Source organism: Pholcus phalangioides, unplaced genomic scaffold, assembly GCF_987345545.1.
Source record: "Pholcus phalangioides strain wild (caught in Gottingen) unplaced genomic scaffold, Ppha-v1.0 ptg000014l_1, whole genome shotgun sequence".
Lineage (NCBI taxonomy): Eukaryota > Metazoa > Arthropoda > Arachnida > Araneae > Pholcidae > Pholcus > Pholcus phalangioides.
In genome coordinates, this window is record NW_028301607.1 from 16,684,035 (window position 1) to 16,701,255 (window position 17,221).

At 34.7% G+C, this 17,221-nt stretch overlaps 1 protein-coding gene across 1 annotated transcript; it reads left to right on the plus strand.

The window, feature by feature from the left end:
- Positions 1-236: 236 nt before the first annotated feature.
- Positions 237-16,528, plus strand: LOC149078213 (D-3-phosphoglycerate dehydrogenase-like). Its single transcript, XM_089241803.1, has 11 exons — positions 237-680; positions 3,897-4,048; positions 4,844-4,909; positions 6,271-6,424; positions 9,683-9,815; positions 11,560-11,708; positions 13,146-13,298; positions 13,403-13,541; positions 14,157-14,284; positions 14,557-14,785; positions 16,173-16,528. The coding sequence occupies exons 1-11, from the start codon at positions 546-548 to the stop codon at positions 16,325-16,327; spliced, it is 1,593 nt and encodes a 530-aa protein (XP_089097929.1). The 5' UTR covers positions 237-545; the 3' UTR covers positions 16,328-16,528.
- The last annotated feature ends 693 nt before the right edge of the window (positions 16,529-17,221 follow it).

Genomic DNA, 17,221 nt, shown 5'->3' on the forward strand with positions numbered 1-17,221 from the left:
AGGGCTCAGGGGCAGTGTCCGGTTGCCCCAGCCTAGTTACGGCCCAGCCCTGACCATAACTTAGACACACCCCAATGAAGAAAATTTCTGATGGATTGCATCACCTATATCTGCTCCGTATCCAAATAGAGGTTGATTTTTATGTGTGCAAGCATTATAAAAAAGGGGAGACGTGCGTATGTGTCTGTGTCGTCGCTATGGTGAAGAAAGACGCATTTTTTTTCGTCTCTCTGTGTCTCGCCAAATGCGTAAATTGGCGCAATGGATGTTTGACCATATTGCCGCCGACTCTCGTCCACACTCCCCCCCCTCCCTCCCACATCATCACCAGCCGTTTTATGTGTGTGATATCTATATCATTTCACTCAACACGGTAGCATTGGTATTTTTATTAGTGTGACGTTTTTTTGATGTAGTAGTGGTGCGCCCCCCGCATCCTGAGTTTGCTCAGCTACTCCTTGGACTCGTGGCCACTCAAGTGTACGCACAGCGTCGAGAACTCGCTCCATTTTAATTAATTATTTTATTTCTTCTCACAGTTGAATATGGCTTTTCCTATCAAGAGAGTATTGATATCCGAGCCCGTCGATTCTTGTTGCGCCGATATATTGAAGCAAAATGGAGTGGAAGTTGTTGTTAAAACTGGCATGAAAAAAGACGAACTCCTTTCCGAAATTCAGGTACTGCAATTGATTCTTCTCTTTTTTAGGACTGTTATAACCGAGTAAGATTGTGATTTAAGATGTCATTACATTATCATCTCTCCCTTGATAAGCTGGATTTAATTCTTTTTATTATCATGAGTTTTGTGGTGCCGGCCTCCTTGGTGCGGAATTATCTAAATAATGGGACTGGGGTGGGGGCTAAAATTATTTTTCAAAGTTTAATAAATATCAATTCAATTTTAAATTACTTGTCTAACAAAACACAGTACAAAGTGCATTGAGGGAGGGTAATTTTCTATAAAATTTTCATGTCTCATTTTCATGGAAGAGGGGGGGGGGGGGGTCATGGTCCTTGTACATCCTTCAACTGGAGCCCCTAGGCTTACGTCTTTTCATGAGCCTCTCTATCGTGAATTTATAGTGTGAAAAAAAAAAAAAACACTTGGGCTGGAGCCTAGTCAGCCCCTTCTGGGGCGTCATGCATGGGACCCCTTTGCCTCTGGCTGGGTCCCATGCATTAATACTTTATGCCCATTACTGCTGCATTAGTGCATGGGAATTCATGCACTAATGCTGCAGCCTTGGATGAATTTCATATTTTTTACACTGGAAATTTACTAGAATTTTTTTTCATTGGAGATATAGAGGAGCCTGTGAAAAATCTAGGCTTTGGATGTGGGGCTACGGAAAATGGTTGGATAATGGTACAGTGAGTTAACTACAAGAAACAATACTTGGTTGAACTAAAAATAAAAACACTTGTCAACCCCAGCAGCAAGTGAATATCGCTGAAGGAAACACATATCTATCTGAGCAGGATATCCACCTATCCAGTCATGTAAAATTGCTTAATTAATTTTGCATACTATGCACACTGTTACAAATACAGTGAAATGCCTATACAACAGTAGTTACTCTCAACAGTGTTTGCTGCTGAATCACATCTAGCTGCATGATTCACGCATTCAAATGCAATTTTACTCCAAATTTTGTCTCTGTGTGAAAATACTCCTCAATTGATCTTCCTAAATTTTAGAGTTCTTTTTAATTAATAGAGTTACTTCTCACAGATAAAAAAAATTTACCTATCTCTTTTCCCAAAAATACTTCATAATTTTAAAGAAGACTGAAATTAATCTTCAAAATTATTATTATTTGGATAACATTGGTACTTAATGAAACAATGAAATGTATCAATGTAAAGGAGTTATTGTTATAAATGTAATTTATTAGCACTATGAAAAATTCACCAAGACCAGAGAGCAATATCATTACGGAGAGTATCATTATACAGAATTTCCACTATATAGCAGCAAACCTTTTGGCAAATTTTCTGCAAAATTTAACAAAATTCATATTTTTTTACCCTAAGAGCTTCAACCCTGTCAATTCCTTCCTTGAGGGAATAGTGGTAGTTATGTTGTATTGTATGAGAATAGGGCGGGTCTACAAAAGAAAAAAAAAAAAAAAAAAATATATATATATATTTATTTATTTATTTATTTATCTGCAGTTGCTCTGGTTTAACTATGCTAAAAACTGATAATTTATTTAGGGATGAAGATAAGATTATATTTCCATAATTATATAGCTCATGTAGTCAAACTTCAATAACTCAAATTTTAAATAGTATCTAAAAATACAGTAATCTCTCACTTATACATCGGTGCAACAGAACAAGAATAAAAGACATATAAGTGAGATGAGTTATAAGTGAAAACGAGAAAAAATGCACTAAATATATATGTGTATGAAATTGATTTTCTGTTTGTATGTTCTCCATACAAATCTAAAATTTCCAGTTTGTGAAGTTCTGTGTAATCAGTTTTTATAGTTCTTCTAAAGCTTTTGCAAATTCATTGCATTTTTTTCAAATTATCATTTGCAGTAATCTCTGTCGTTGTAATCATGCATTTCCTTCGTGATATTCTGTAGTTTTTGTAATTCATCTACCATAAATTTCATTGTCCATTTTCAATAAAATTGTGATAGCGGCCTTCATTTACCCATGAAATGTGGTCTCTTGCAAAAGTAAAAATGTACCACCTTTTTGAATATTTTGCCATTGATTGCAACTTATCCCTATCACCATTCTCTCATTACATTGATTCAACTAAACCCTTCAGTTGAAATTCCTAGAAACCCATGGAGCAGTATGTTTCTCTCTCATCGATACTGCAAAGCCTCACTGGATAAAGTGATGATGGATACCACAAACTCACAGTGAGGTGCATGAAGTGATGAAGAACCCCCAAAGTGAATATTTAGAAATATATGACATCCATATTTGTTATGGGCATCTTTTTCCTCAGCCACCTAGTGTTTTTTTTTTTTGCCCATTTTGCCTGTTGTGACTTTGTATCTGTACCCTGCTCTGGATTGATATCCAGTCAATCATATACAACGATGTAGTCTTAGAAAAGAAGAGAATGAATGTGATTTTGGCACAAATATAAAAAAGTTGTTGACCGCAGTGGTTTTTTTCATAGACATTCATTTTAGACTCTTTGTAGGAAGTCTTTGTGGGATAAATAGCAAAAATCTCTTCAGCAATTAATCTCTTGTGTAAACATATTTTCTTCAATTTGAAATGCTATGGCTCAAAGCATTATGAATTCTCAGAAGCACTTGTGTGTGTTGTCAAAGTTTGGCTTCATTGTCATTATGACTGCCAACCTTATTGGATTGAATCTGTATCATGTTCATTTCTGAAGGAAATGTAAAGATAGGTTTTTAATTAAATTGAAAAAATAAATAAAAAACTGTGAGCATTTCTCGTGTTTTCTTGAAGGAAAAAAAATCTGATCTTTCAATTTAACTAAGACGATTGTTATTTCTGTCTGTACTGCATTGAGATGATTTGATTTTTACAGCAACGTGTTGATTACATTATCAGGCCAGGATTAAACTACAAAAGTTGTAGTAACTATCAAAGATCTTTTACAAAACTTAAAAAAATTCAATCAATAAGCCTATTTGCGATTACATTCGCTCAAATATAATTGATACCTTTATTGGTTGAATTTTTTATGTTTTGTAAAAGATCTTTTATCAACCTTTTATACCATAATTCTGGCTTTACATGGTACATTTTGCAAAATTTGAGAAATTAGATCAAGACTATCTATAAAGTATGAGAGGAATTATTGGTATTACATTTTGTTTCAATAAATAATATAATAATTGTAATTTTTTTTAGTCAAATGATTTGTAAATTATAATATTTTTCAGTCATATGACGGTCTTGTAGTCCGCTCAGCTACCAAAGTGACTGCTGATGTAATTGAAGCTGGCAAAGAGCTGCGCGTTATAGGCAGAGCTGGAACGGGTGTAGACAATATAGATTGTGATGCTGCTACGCGTCATGGCATCTTAGTCTTAAAGTAAGATTTTGAGTAATCTTTGAGTATTTTGCTTTAGAAATATGAGTTTTTCGATTGTATATAAAACATGTTATTGGCAGGTATTTCTTGAAGCTGTGTCATTGATTCATCTAACTCAGGAGACCATCTTAACAGTATCATAGCTCCCCGGGCAAAATGATATTTCTGAGGTTCCCCTACCAGGCTAGAAATAATACCTGCCTATCAGTTTATGTAATTACTCTCAAACGTTGAACCCAGATATCATTATCATGAGTGCCCCCCATTCCCCGCGTGGACTCTTATGTTAAGACAAAACTGATTCAACTTCAATCGAAGTAATCATGAAAGCTGCTGCTCAATATTTCCACTTCATTCAAATCTTCATGTTATTTGCCTTTATTGTTGGTTTTTTTCATTATTGAGTTATAATCAGACAAAAGACTTATATTTATCCACATTTTTTCTATTATTAAAAACAATTAGCATTTAAAAATACAAATTTGTTGGTTGAGAGCAATTTTTGTGCGTCAATTCAATAATGAAAGAATTTTTACTCAATATCGTCAAGTTGTGTTCATTTGTCATGGTAGTACTCATCTGTAGATGCGTGGGAGAAAAAATCTGAAGTTAAGGTGGACAAGGAGGGAGGTGAAATATTTTGTCACACAGTGGCATAAGAGACCCCCCCACCTCTCCCCACACACACCCAAAAAATAAGGGTATATATTTGTATATGTTCATGAACGCACCAATTTAGTTTTGTATCACCATTCTATGCATTCAGTGGACAATTCTGTATTTTTTTCATTGCAGTGCTCCTGGTGGAAACACACTTAGCGCAGCTGAACTAACTTGTGTTTTGATAACAGCTTTATCAAGGTTAGCTATTGTATTTTCAATTTTCTATATGAACTTAGAATTTTTAATTACAGAGCTCTCATTCTAATAAAAGGTAATAAAAATATTCTAAGTAAAAGAAGTGGACCCATTTTGGAGATGAATTCAGAATGTCTACTTAGAGCTGATAGGGATAAAAATCAGGGCTCTTCAAGGAGTTTCTTTCAGAGAGGGCACACCTGCTATTTCGGGAAGGAGGGGGGGGTGGTGGCAAAGTGATGGAACAATATATTTGCAACGGCTCGTCGTTCAGGGAGGTCTGATTGGCTTCAGTAATTAGAGACATTACTTAATTTAAAAATATAATTTTTTATTTAAATCTTCAGATACTAATGGCATGCAGGCCTAACGGATGTTTACACACTTCAGTGTTTACCGATCGACTGACTGTTCTTCTCTTTTCTCTCATGCGGTCACCCACACACAGATTGTCCGTGACGTCACAGCTGTCCGTTTTTATTTGCTGGAGGCGCCACCGCATATTTAACCTTGTTATTCTATATATATCAGTCATTTTCTCATATTTTAGCTGAGCATCACAGATACAGTAAAACCCCACTTTTGTGGACACCAGTGGGACAAAAAAATTTGTCTGTAAAAGAGTAGTGACCATAAATTGGGGGTTTAAAATGCAAACTTTTATTGTAAAATGGGAATATTATATTTGGCCATGAAAGAGGGTTGACCACATCCGGGCTTTTACTGTATTTGCTTGTTTTTTTATGTACAATTAACCGTGAGTCCAAGAAAATCAGCTCACAAATTATTTGCATTGTTTCTTTAGTTACTGACTTTATAGGAGCTCGGTAGCCTAGGTTAAGATACTTGCCTGATGTACCAAAGGATGTTTAGAGGTGTTGCGAGTTTGATACCCGGTGTGTCTTTGTCAGATACTTTCCTGACACAGGGGTACAACAGAAACGGCGGCATGACCAGAGAAAAAGATTGCTACTGCAGGGGTTGGTACCCCACATTTAGGGGTTGGTACGATTAAAAAAAAAAAAATCAACTGACTTTAGATACATCCTCTCAGTCTACACGTATCTTTAGATATACGTGTGTAAAAAATATTTCTATTTTAGATAATGGAAGTTTGTCCATGTTGAGGTTCTACTGCATGTAAAACAGTTGTAATGTATGCTTGTAAAGGAATATGTACAAGATGCTTGTAGGGTTAACGCGGACTGTATGCAAAACATTTTTTTCTTTTTTTAAAAAACTCAATATCTTTAAAAAAAAAGTTTTCTTTTTATTATTGTTATGGCCATTTGATACATATGTTGGTAGTCGTCGTATATTCAGAGATGTTTCACAGATCTAATTATTTATTTCATTTACTTCAGAAATGTTGCCGCAGCTTGTGCATCACTCAAAGCTGGAAAATGGGACCGAAAAAACTTCATGGGCAGTGAGTTGAATGGTAAAACACTAGCCATAATTGGATTGGGTCGTATCGGCAGAGAAGTGGCTCTACGCATGCAATCCTTTGGAATGAAGGTAATAATTGAAATTTTTTATTCAACATATAATTGAATTGATCTCGCTTGGGTTGGAAAAATATGAGAATCATTTTCTTTAATGACGTTGTTTTCTATGAGTGAATGGTGTTGCTTCTCTTCGAACATCCTCCTTCCTTCTATCTGAGACTTTTATGATATTGTCGAAATAATAGTTATATTCCATCACAATACTATTAACATTGTGGGGTATTGTTTCAAATTGGAAATTTTCTGTGGTGTCATTTAACTCTGTCTCTTCTATTTTTCTGAGAGAGAATGGGATGTTCGTAAGGAAAAAAAAAATTTCATGCCTTGCAGAATGGTATGAACAGCTGGTGTGGGTATGCCAAGTGACACCTTTATGTGCCTGTACTTCACTCTGTTGATCTGTTGAGCATATCAAACTCAGTGACAATGTTATTTACGCTGATTGATAAAAGAAAAAAATCATATTTTTTGTACCAGGAATTACTTGCATCTTAAAATGATTAATTGAGCCTATACTATATATGTCTATGCATTTGCATATTTTTGTTTTTCTCAATGCACACAAATACATAATATGAATTTTCAGAGCAAGTGTGTGTGTGTGTTTTTGAAGTTGTAGGAAAGTTCGATCAATTGTATTTTTATAATTTTTCAAATGAATATTGCTCATTATATACAAATACAAATGCCACCATAGACAAAATGACTGATGAGGTGGATGAAAAAAAATGCCCAAAAAAATGATTGTTGAATATATAACTGTAACAAAAATACAGCAACCCAATAAAAGCGATAAAAACCAATAATTGTGATGAAATATAAATATACATACTGCTCATAAAAAAATTATTGTCTCATCTAACTATGATTAGCTTCTCGGTTTATCCCAATGCGTTTACATCATATTTCTTTTAAAACATGTCAATCATGTTACTATTCACGACCCCTGCAGGTAAGCTGTTCCATTTATTCTCAACCCTATTAGGAAAAAACTTCCTGTCACACCACAACCTAGATTTCTCTTGCCAATCAATACTGGTATCCCCTTGTCAAAACAATTGATTGACGATGCATTAATAACTCATCATTAGAGCCCGGATTATATGCAAATGCATATTTTGGTCTTTTTCAGCATTAATGCATATAAATGTGCATAAAATCAAAGAATTTTCAGAATAAGTGCATATTTGTGAAGGTTTATTGAAGCTCAATCACTTTTTCATAGTTTTTCGAATGAATATTGCTTACAATATTTTCATAACATCTGGTTTTTCCCCCAAATATCAACTGTTTCATTGTATCGCTATTTCTAGATAGTGTCAAAAATTTTCAATTTTTTTAGAAATAGCCTCAAAATTCTTTTTTACTGGTATTTCATTACCGGGGGGGGGGGAAGAGAGAGAGTGTGTGTGTGCGTGCGCGCGGGGGGTGTGTGGGAACTATTTATGTAAGCATGGAAAATTTGGTACTGTAAATAATAGTTTGATGAATGTGGTGAGCTGTGTGAAGTATGACCAACTCACTCAATTCTCAGTAATTTGCTGCCAGTGCTTTTTGCCGCAATTGGGCTAAAGCTAAAGGCTGAGTACTATTTGTTTGCTGCATGTTTTTTTCTTCTTTTTTTTGTTAAATATTCAATCTTGGGTGGAAAATTTATCAATTTTAGCTGCTATTTTTATTTACTCACTATTTTAGCCATTTTTTTCTGTTTTGTTACTGCTGTATGCATACTTTATTTCTCTACAAAGCAATTTTTTTTTCTTATTTGGAAGCAGCTACTGGCCTTCTCACTAGAAATCCCTGAATAACAAACATGAAACTTATTGTATAAGAATTGCTTTTGTAAATGAATATGCACTAAGAAATAGAAAATACACATTTATATATATAGCCCTGCAGTGCTTGCATAGACGCCACACGAGCACTGTAGGGTTAAAAACATGTTTGCCTTTTTTTTTTTTTTGTGGGGTTTTCAGGAATATTTTCTGTTTTAGCATATGTTTTGGAATTTCTAGTGACTTTTTTGGTGATTTTTTTAGTGCATATTGTGCGATTTCTAGTGAATATTTTGTCATTTTTTATTACATATTTGCATATTTTTTAAAGCATGTTTCATCACATTTTTAGTGCATATAATCCAGGCTCTAATGATTACTTTTGTGGGCAATCATATTCTGTGATGGAATTTCTAGTATAAACAATCTTCTATACTTGATTCCCTCGTGTGAAGTTACATCACAAAATCCTACAATTCTCTACCTTCAGCCATCCTGACATCTTGTGTTATGAATTTTACTTTCTTTCTTTCAAACCAAGCACAATTCGTGTCTATCACCATGGCCAATTTACTACCTAATGAGTTGTGCCGGAAGTGTAAGTGTGTGTGTACCTAACAGTCTGAGAGCTTTTCTAGTGCTGTGTCTGATTTTTCAATGCTGGCATCTATATTTCAGAAGTGAAATGTAATGATTGAATATATTTGTACCATTTGTAGCCTTGTTGCTCTCTTTAATGGGGAGATTGGCTCGCATTCGCGCCTTGAAGTTGGGAACCACAGAAAACCAACTTCAGCCAACCACCACTGTAGTTTCAATACATAACTGAATTCTACTGACAAAGAATTTGATTGCTTACAGCTGTGAGCCACCTGGCATTTTTGGCTATGCGAAGATGAAGTTTCCACCAAAATGAAAAAAATAACTGTCTTCTCTAGTTACAAACTTTCCTAGTGCAGTATTTAAAAGTTTAACAATATAATAATATCTTGACTTGCATCCACTCGATTTAACCCTGTATTTATAATGTCTCATCCTAAAAATTATTTTTTTTTCAATCAGATGCATTTTGAACAAAGTTTGAAGGCTTTTGACTTCACATTCTTAGAGATTTTTCCTGAGAGAGTCCCATAAAAAGAAAATCTGAAAATTTATCTCTTCTCCTAAGGAGGGTGGGCATGGTCATTGGAAAAGGCTACCTCAACTTATAGCTTTTTCGACTTACATTGTCAGTCTAGGAATGAGTAACTGATGTGAGTCTGGGTATCACTGTATATCAATTAAAACAATGGCAACTGTTTTATTCTACAAGTTTCATGACAGAATATTATGCAATATTTTTATTAATGTGACGATTACAAATTTTATATATTTAATGTGTATTATTCTTATAAAAACATTCTATTATAAAGTCTGATTTATAAATTTTGATCCAGAAACCAATAAATTTGTAACGATAGAAAAAACCCTCATGAATTCATTATTACTTCCAGACCATAGGTTTTGATCCATTGGTACCACCTGAAGCAAGTGCATTATTTGGAGTTGAAGGCCTTCCTTTGGAGCAAATCTGGCCTCAAGCTGATTACGTAACAGTCCATGTGCCTCTTATTCCACAGACAAAGAGTTAACTTTTTTTTCTTGTATTATTTGTAGCATCACGAATATATAGAGTGGTCATAAAATAACTTTGCCAATTTACAAATCCCTAGCGGCTGTGGAAAAAAAAATTTGGATGAAATTTGAGATATGTGTTTCAGAGTATGCACTCGAGGACATAAAAAGAAATGAAATCTTAGCTCTTGCAGTTAAGAACACTTAACAAAAAAATTTGAATGGCAACACCCACTTTTATGCTTGCAAAATGATTAGCGTTTCAAAAAAAGAAACGATAAATGGCATTGGAACGGTAACTATAGCACCATAAATAGGGTGCAGAACGCAGACAAAGAAAGAAGATCTCATCAACTGGTTAGTATGGTAGGTGCTTGGTCGGGGAATTTCATCACATTTGCAGAAGTCTCTGACCACTCATCTTGCACATCAACCTCTTGGTGAGATATTTCTTTAACTGCATCCTGCACCCACATTTATGGTGCTTCAGGTGTTGTTCCAATGCCATTTATGTTTTTTGATATGCTGATCATTTTGATTTTTTCATTACGGCTGTAACCACAAGAGCTAGGGTTTTTCTTTTTTCACATCCTCAAGCGGATACTCCAAAACATCTATATCTCAAATTTCATCCAAGTTCATTGATTTTTTTCAGCCGCTACGGACTTGTATATGTGAGAAAAGTTATTCTATGATCACTATGATGAATTTCACACACATAGATTTGGGGCCATTCAAGTATTACGTAAGCGGATTTTCGGCCATTTTTAACCCCCCCCCCCCCCCCCGTCAGCGAAATTTCGTCAGCAGCTTAGAATATTTCACATTTTCAAAAAGGGGTGGTTGATGACGTAAGCAACCTTCAAACCCCCCCCCCCTTGTCATCAAAAGTCAGCAAATCCGAAATCCCCCCAATGCTGACGGACGTAATACTTGAATGACCCCTTTGCATTTATACTGCTGTACTTATCGAAGTCCAAGATGATTTGTGAAACATGCTTTATATTTCAATAGTATGTAATGGGGCAATGATACTTAATGTACCTATTCAAATAGATTAAATATTTTGAAGAACTCGTTGGATAGAATTTCCTTTCAATTTCACTTGAACTAGTTTAACAAAAATTAGTTTTTAAAATAGGCATGAAAAGAAAAATGAAAGCTTTTCACTGTGAGAGAATATGAAATCAGTCTCTTTCATTAACAAGTTAGTTTTTGTATCACATACAAGCAAGGCCATAACTAGGATTTTTACCACCCAGGGCAAACATTATTTTGCTACCCCCACAGCTTTAAAATTTAATAATTTTGTACTGGTATTCTTTGTTCCCACCTAAAACTCCACCCCCCCCCCTAAATTTTGCCGCCCGGGACAGTTCCCCCCTCTAGTTACAGCTCTGGATACAAGAATATGTTCAGGAAAAACTATTGCTACTTTGATTCTTAATATTACAATGTATCTATTGTGATTTAGTGCAGTATAAAGCAAAGAACTAAGACTGTGCAACATTGAACATGACTAAGAAATAACTTTTAATTAATAAAAGTTAAGACGAAATGAAAAATAACGAGGTTACACGCTGAAGCATGTGAGCACATCTTACTCATTGCTATTTTACAGACCAACTGGCGATAAAATAAGGTGGCAACAGTTGACTATAATAAGCAAGATATTATAATCAATGGTAATTAATGTGTTTTTTGTCAATGTACGATGCTTTTGGTTTTTATTAAAAAAAGTCTTCTCTTGAATTAGATCTTATGAACGATGACGTTTTTTTGAAGTGCAAGAAAGGTGTGAAAGTTGTAAATTGTGCCAGAGGAGGAATAATTGAAGAAGCGGCTCTGCTCAGGGCTTTGGAGTCTGGACAATGTGGTGGTGCTGGGTTAGATGTCTACACTGAAGTGAGTCGTAGCTCTATTCATGTGTGTTTTCCCTTGCCTACTTGTTTCAGTTCATAGTAATAAAATACACGTGTGTGTGTGTTCTACATTTTTTTTCTAAGTTTTTTATTGTAGAACAGTGATGTCCGAGGTGTGTATCACAATCGACTGGTCTCTTGTGAAGTTGATCACATTTTTACATATAAAGTTTTATATGAAAGACCTAATCAAGACAGAATTACAATCTGAATTCATTACTACTTTAAATTCTTCTGGCAATCAATATTACTTAGAGTTATAGAACTTCCATTGAAAAGTGTATTTATTATAAGCTGAAATTAAAATTACTTTGAGATATCAAGAAATTGAGTTGTAGGAGTTTGACTTTATATGTACCGTGGATCTTGCTTATAACGTTTTTTGAAGCATTGTCATGGAAAAATATTGTAAGTGGGAAAATCTTTATGAGTATTAGTAAGAGTTGGAAGACCGTGAAAATAAGTCATACTAAGCCTGAAACTTCAGAATGTTATGAGCGGGATCCACTGTAGTTACTTGCTTCTAAATTTCACTAAAATTTATCTGATTCGTAATAAAAGTTTGTTTCGTTTTGTTTATTATACGGTCTACGCCACTTCATGTGATCACATTGGTACTCAGGATTTCTGATAACTATAACCGAATGATAGCTATATCTGAAAAAATTTCCTGTCTGCAGGTATGGTGACTGTATATCCTGTTTGGTGAACGGGTATTGTTAAAATGGGAGAACTGTTTTTCTTTCCCACATTATTGGTTAAAAAAACTTAATCGTTCCCTTTTCTTCAATTCTATAAACAGGGCCTCTTTTCCTCACTTTAAGCTAAAATCCTGCATTTTTTTATTTAGCCATTATGAGGTGTTAGAATAGAACAGTGTCATGTGTATCATGAATTATAATACATTTCATAAAACCCTTTTGCAAGTACTGATAAAATGAAAGAAACTGATTATCAACTGAAGGAAAGAACTTTTTTTTTTGTCACACATTTGCCTTCACTATAGGAAGGGCATTGCAAAAGCATCTTCACATATACATGGATCACAGCGAATACTGCAAACCGATTATGACATTAAGTATGGAAATGTTTTTCATTGACTGCATTAGATTTATTTGTTTGAACTTATTGTTTAATTTTGTTGAATGAGACACAATGTCTCAATTAAATGCCAACAATTTACACGGTGAGAACATGTTTCTTATTTAAGTCAATCAAGCTAAGCAATGGCCTACGCAGGATTTTCTTTAATAGAGATGGGGGTAACCTTTTGTTTTGCTTCTTAAGGAGGGTGTAACTTCTTAAAGATAAATGGTGATACTGGGTACCCCTGATATAAATGCGTTTTTCGCGGTACATCAGAGTTCTATTGTATTCTTATTTAATTATTTCTCTATATTATTATGTTTTTTGTTTTCAGGAGCCACCAACCAACACTGACCTTATTCAGCATAGCAAAGTCATTTGCACACCACACTTAGGCGCAAGCACAGTTGAAGCCCAAAAACGGGTCGCCGAAGAAATAGCTTTGCAATTTGTTGACCTTATGCACGGAAAATTTGCTCCCGGAATTGTAAGTATAGATCAATCAATGATTTATAGGTAATTTTGATCTATTATGTTTTTCAGCTCTGTTCCGAATAACCCATGTAGCATGGAATTTTTTGCCATTCATAGGTTAATTCGCCAGCATTCTGTGGTTCACTCACAGAAGACAATCGCTCCGTCGTTTCTTTGTGTCAATCACTCGGTGCCATACTCGCTAGTCTACTTGCTGAAGAGAAAGGCGACACTATTCTAGATATAACATTATATGGTACCAAAAATATGTTTTATTCTTTATGATTTAAATTTTAGGAAAGTAGTTGACTTTATACTAAAACCTCCTAATATATAATGCTCAAATACCATTTACTTTTGAGTACTTCTTAACCATTCTTAGGGTAATCATACCAGTATGAAAGAAAAAAGTTCACATCACAGGCTGCTCCCTCTATAGTGAATTAACAGTGCAAATAACAATAATAAGCATTTAATATCGGGGGCCTCCAGGCCCTGCTAGTCTCAATTATAAAGAGGGGGTCATGGGTCTCTGCAGTCCTAATCTATAATGAATAAAGCCAGGGGTTCTCAAACTTTTTTCCCAGTGGCACCCTTTTCTCTAATCAATGCCTATCCATGGCTCCCCAAAATAGTTTGACAAAGAATTGCTTCAAATAAGTTCCTATTCAATGTTTAACTTCAATTAGAATGTTCATTGTGTTCATGTAAGTAAAAGCCATGTGTAGCCAGCCTCCCATTCTTCCTAGAGGCGTTTTCTGTGTTTTTCAGGTAATTAGAGTAATTTTTCAGTAATCTGAGATAATCTCAGTCCCATTCACCTCAAATTATCGAGACTCGGCTGTATTTTCTGTTATTTATTTTCATTCAGGCCATGAATTTGTCCCAAAACAAGCAATTTTGAAGACAGCTCTGTTGGTGGGATACCTCAAGCAATTAAGAAATAAAGATATCAACTTCATCAACGCCCCAGTAGTTGCAAAAGAATTAGGTATCACTGTAAGTATTTTACCTTTCGTCAATGAATATCTATTTATTTTCTCTGTGCATACCAACACTTATCCTGAAACATCTAATTTTAATCACAGAGTCTACGAAAATGCAGGCTTAGTTTGACTGATTTCATAGTTATGTTGAAACATGGCTCAAACAGACATTTTGAAGAGTAGTAGGAATGAATCCAAAATGAGCGAAAGCTCCTGCAATCACATTCAAATCAGTCGGACAACATAGACTAATATATCCTAAACATGAACTCAATTTTCTTTCAGGTTCAATCTATCCTATGTCCGATTTCTGATGAATCGTTTTTGCCATCATCTCTAATGTGTATTGCTCGTGTTGGAGATGTATCGCATAATGTAATTGGAGCAATCCACGCTAATGTTCCCGTCCTTTCCGCTATCGATGGTGTTGGTTTTGAAAATCCAGCTAGGCTATGCAAGAATGTTATACTTTGTAGAGGAATTCATGGTGGTAACATGACGGTAATGCTACTTGGTGAGTTTGATCTTTTTTATTTAACTTGGCCTGGTATATGATTCCACATATTCCTTTACACAGGGTTTGTACGGCTCAGGGAAAACCTGTAATTATCGGGGGGAAAACTTTTTACAAAAAAAGTCAAGGAAATTGGGGAAAGTAGCCCATTTTTGTTTTAAAACCTTAGAAATTTCTGACAATGGATCAGGAAAATCATCAATCATGATTGTTGTCTGATCAAAAATAAAAAATAATTTTTTAATAAAATTCTTTTTTCTGTGAAACACAGGAAATTGAGAATTTAAATTGCGATCCAATAACATTGTAAGTATTGATAATCCGTGAATCTCGTAATAAATGCAAAAAGCTGTAAATACTGTCAACGAGAAATGAGTATTTCATCAGTCAGTATAGGAGAGTGTATTTCTGCAACCTTATTGCAACTGCACATATTTTTTATTTGAAAATGATGAGTTGCAAGAAAAATTTTCAACGGGGGGGATAAAACTTTAATCTTCAGTATGCTGATTGGATTGAAACAGTCAAAAATGACCCATATAAATCCGGTATAAACCCCATCCTCATCGGGCATTTTGCCTGTTTTGCAAAATGTTCAGTTTAAGCTACATAGATAGACAAGCTATTCAGAAGCATGCCAAGCATGTGAAATCAGAGAAGTTATGTAAACAACCTCTGATTACTAAACTTTTCGGTTCTAGCGCTAACACGAATATAGAGTATAAGCCAACTAGAGAGAATTGTGATGCAGCGAAACCAACTATACATTTTTGATTAAATTATGCCACAAAGGAAACAACCATGAAGGCTTAAATCTTGTGGGCATTGAAATTAGCGACGCCCCACTCATCCTATAATAACTCAAGGATGTTCGAGAAATTTTAAGGCAATGTTTCCAGAGAGTGATGTTGCAGAAAAGGAAAATCTTTCATTCTTTGATTGTGTTCCATTTCTCCATCAGGTATATGTAATTGAAAAGCATAAATGCATGTATAAAAAAATGCATTAATTAATAATCTACAATTTCTGATGTTATTATAGCAACTATAATTAATATATATTAAATTTTTTTATAAAAAATTACCTGGACTTTTTGTGGAAATTTGACTGGAAAACCTGTAAAAAGTCAGGGAAAATTTTTTATGAAAATGAGTATGAGCCCAGAATTTACAAGTTTTCTGCTAGTTTGCAAATTTGCTACTGACAATATTTGCTGACAGTAAGAAAATGTGCATAAATATTTCCCTGCACAATATATATATATATCGGTCACTTAAAACAGTAAGCGTTTGTAGCAACAAGGTTTGTGAATAAACCTTTGTTTTTTTTTTTTTTTTAAAGAATACAATTACTCAACACAACATTTTTGTATAATTTTGATCTCTAGGTGCTCTTGTGAAAGCTGGTACAGTTAGCAGTGCTCACTGGTCTAGTGTTTATGAGAATCGAAGCTGGTGCTTGGTTAACGGAGATTTTGCTGCAGAAGAAAAACCTGACGTCGTTAACGAGCTGGTCGATTTCTGGGCGCAGTTAAAACTTTGAATTAACTTGAAATAATAATAACCAGTTGTTGAAATTTTGCTGTTATCAAAAAGAGAAATGAGATGTTGAAAAATTGTTTATTCATATTTTACTACTTGTTCTGCTCTACATTCCATTTTGCTTTTGTAATAAGGAAATTTAGCTGAAATCACTCTGTAGTAAAAATTCTGCTCACTAGTTTCAATAAAATGGTAACAAATATCCGATTGTTTTCTATAGTCTTTTCATTAAATGTATTTAAAAGACATGTAAACTTCAGAAACATCTTCCATCTATGAAATACCTTGATAATGCATTATGGTCCTTAAATGAACGCTTAGCCCTTCACGAGATGTGGTTTGCGTCTGTTTGTGACCACTGATTTAAAGAGTTAAGCCAGTGTGTGTCCACGCAGTGCATGTTACATTTTGTCTGTGATGATTTGCTAGACGTTTGTATAATGGAATGACATGTTACAATTCACAAGACAAGCAAGTAAATTGCTAGTTTTAAGAATTAATTTTATGTGGGTCAATCGAAGAGACTCTTCTCACACATGCCTCTTGAATCTTGTATGGCAGAAAGCTATAGCAATGCTGTCACAACCCATCTCTCTCTCTCTCTCCTCCCCCCCCAAAGAAATCACTCGGAGCGTGCTTGGTGTGAATCTAATCTTTCGAATTGATTTGTTTTTGAGGCTATGTTGTCTTTGGTAATCAATTTTATTAACTATTAATGATAAAACTCGTCCTAATGAACAATTGCCATGGAAAGATTTTTCTTATTCCAAGTTTTTTTCCCATCTCAAATATTTATGTGCACACCTTTTTTTTGAATGTACAACCTCTTCTAAACCATATACCACTATCTGAAAATTTACTGCTGTTTTACCCCTTTTAGAGGTGAGAAATGCGT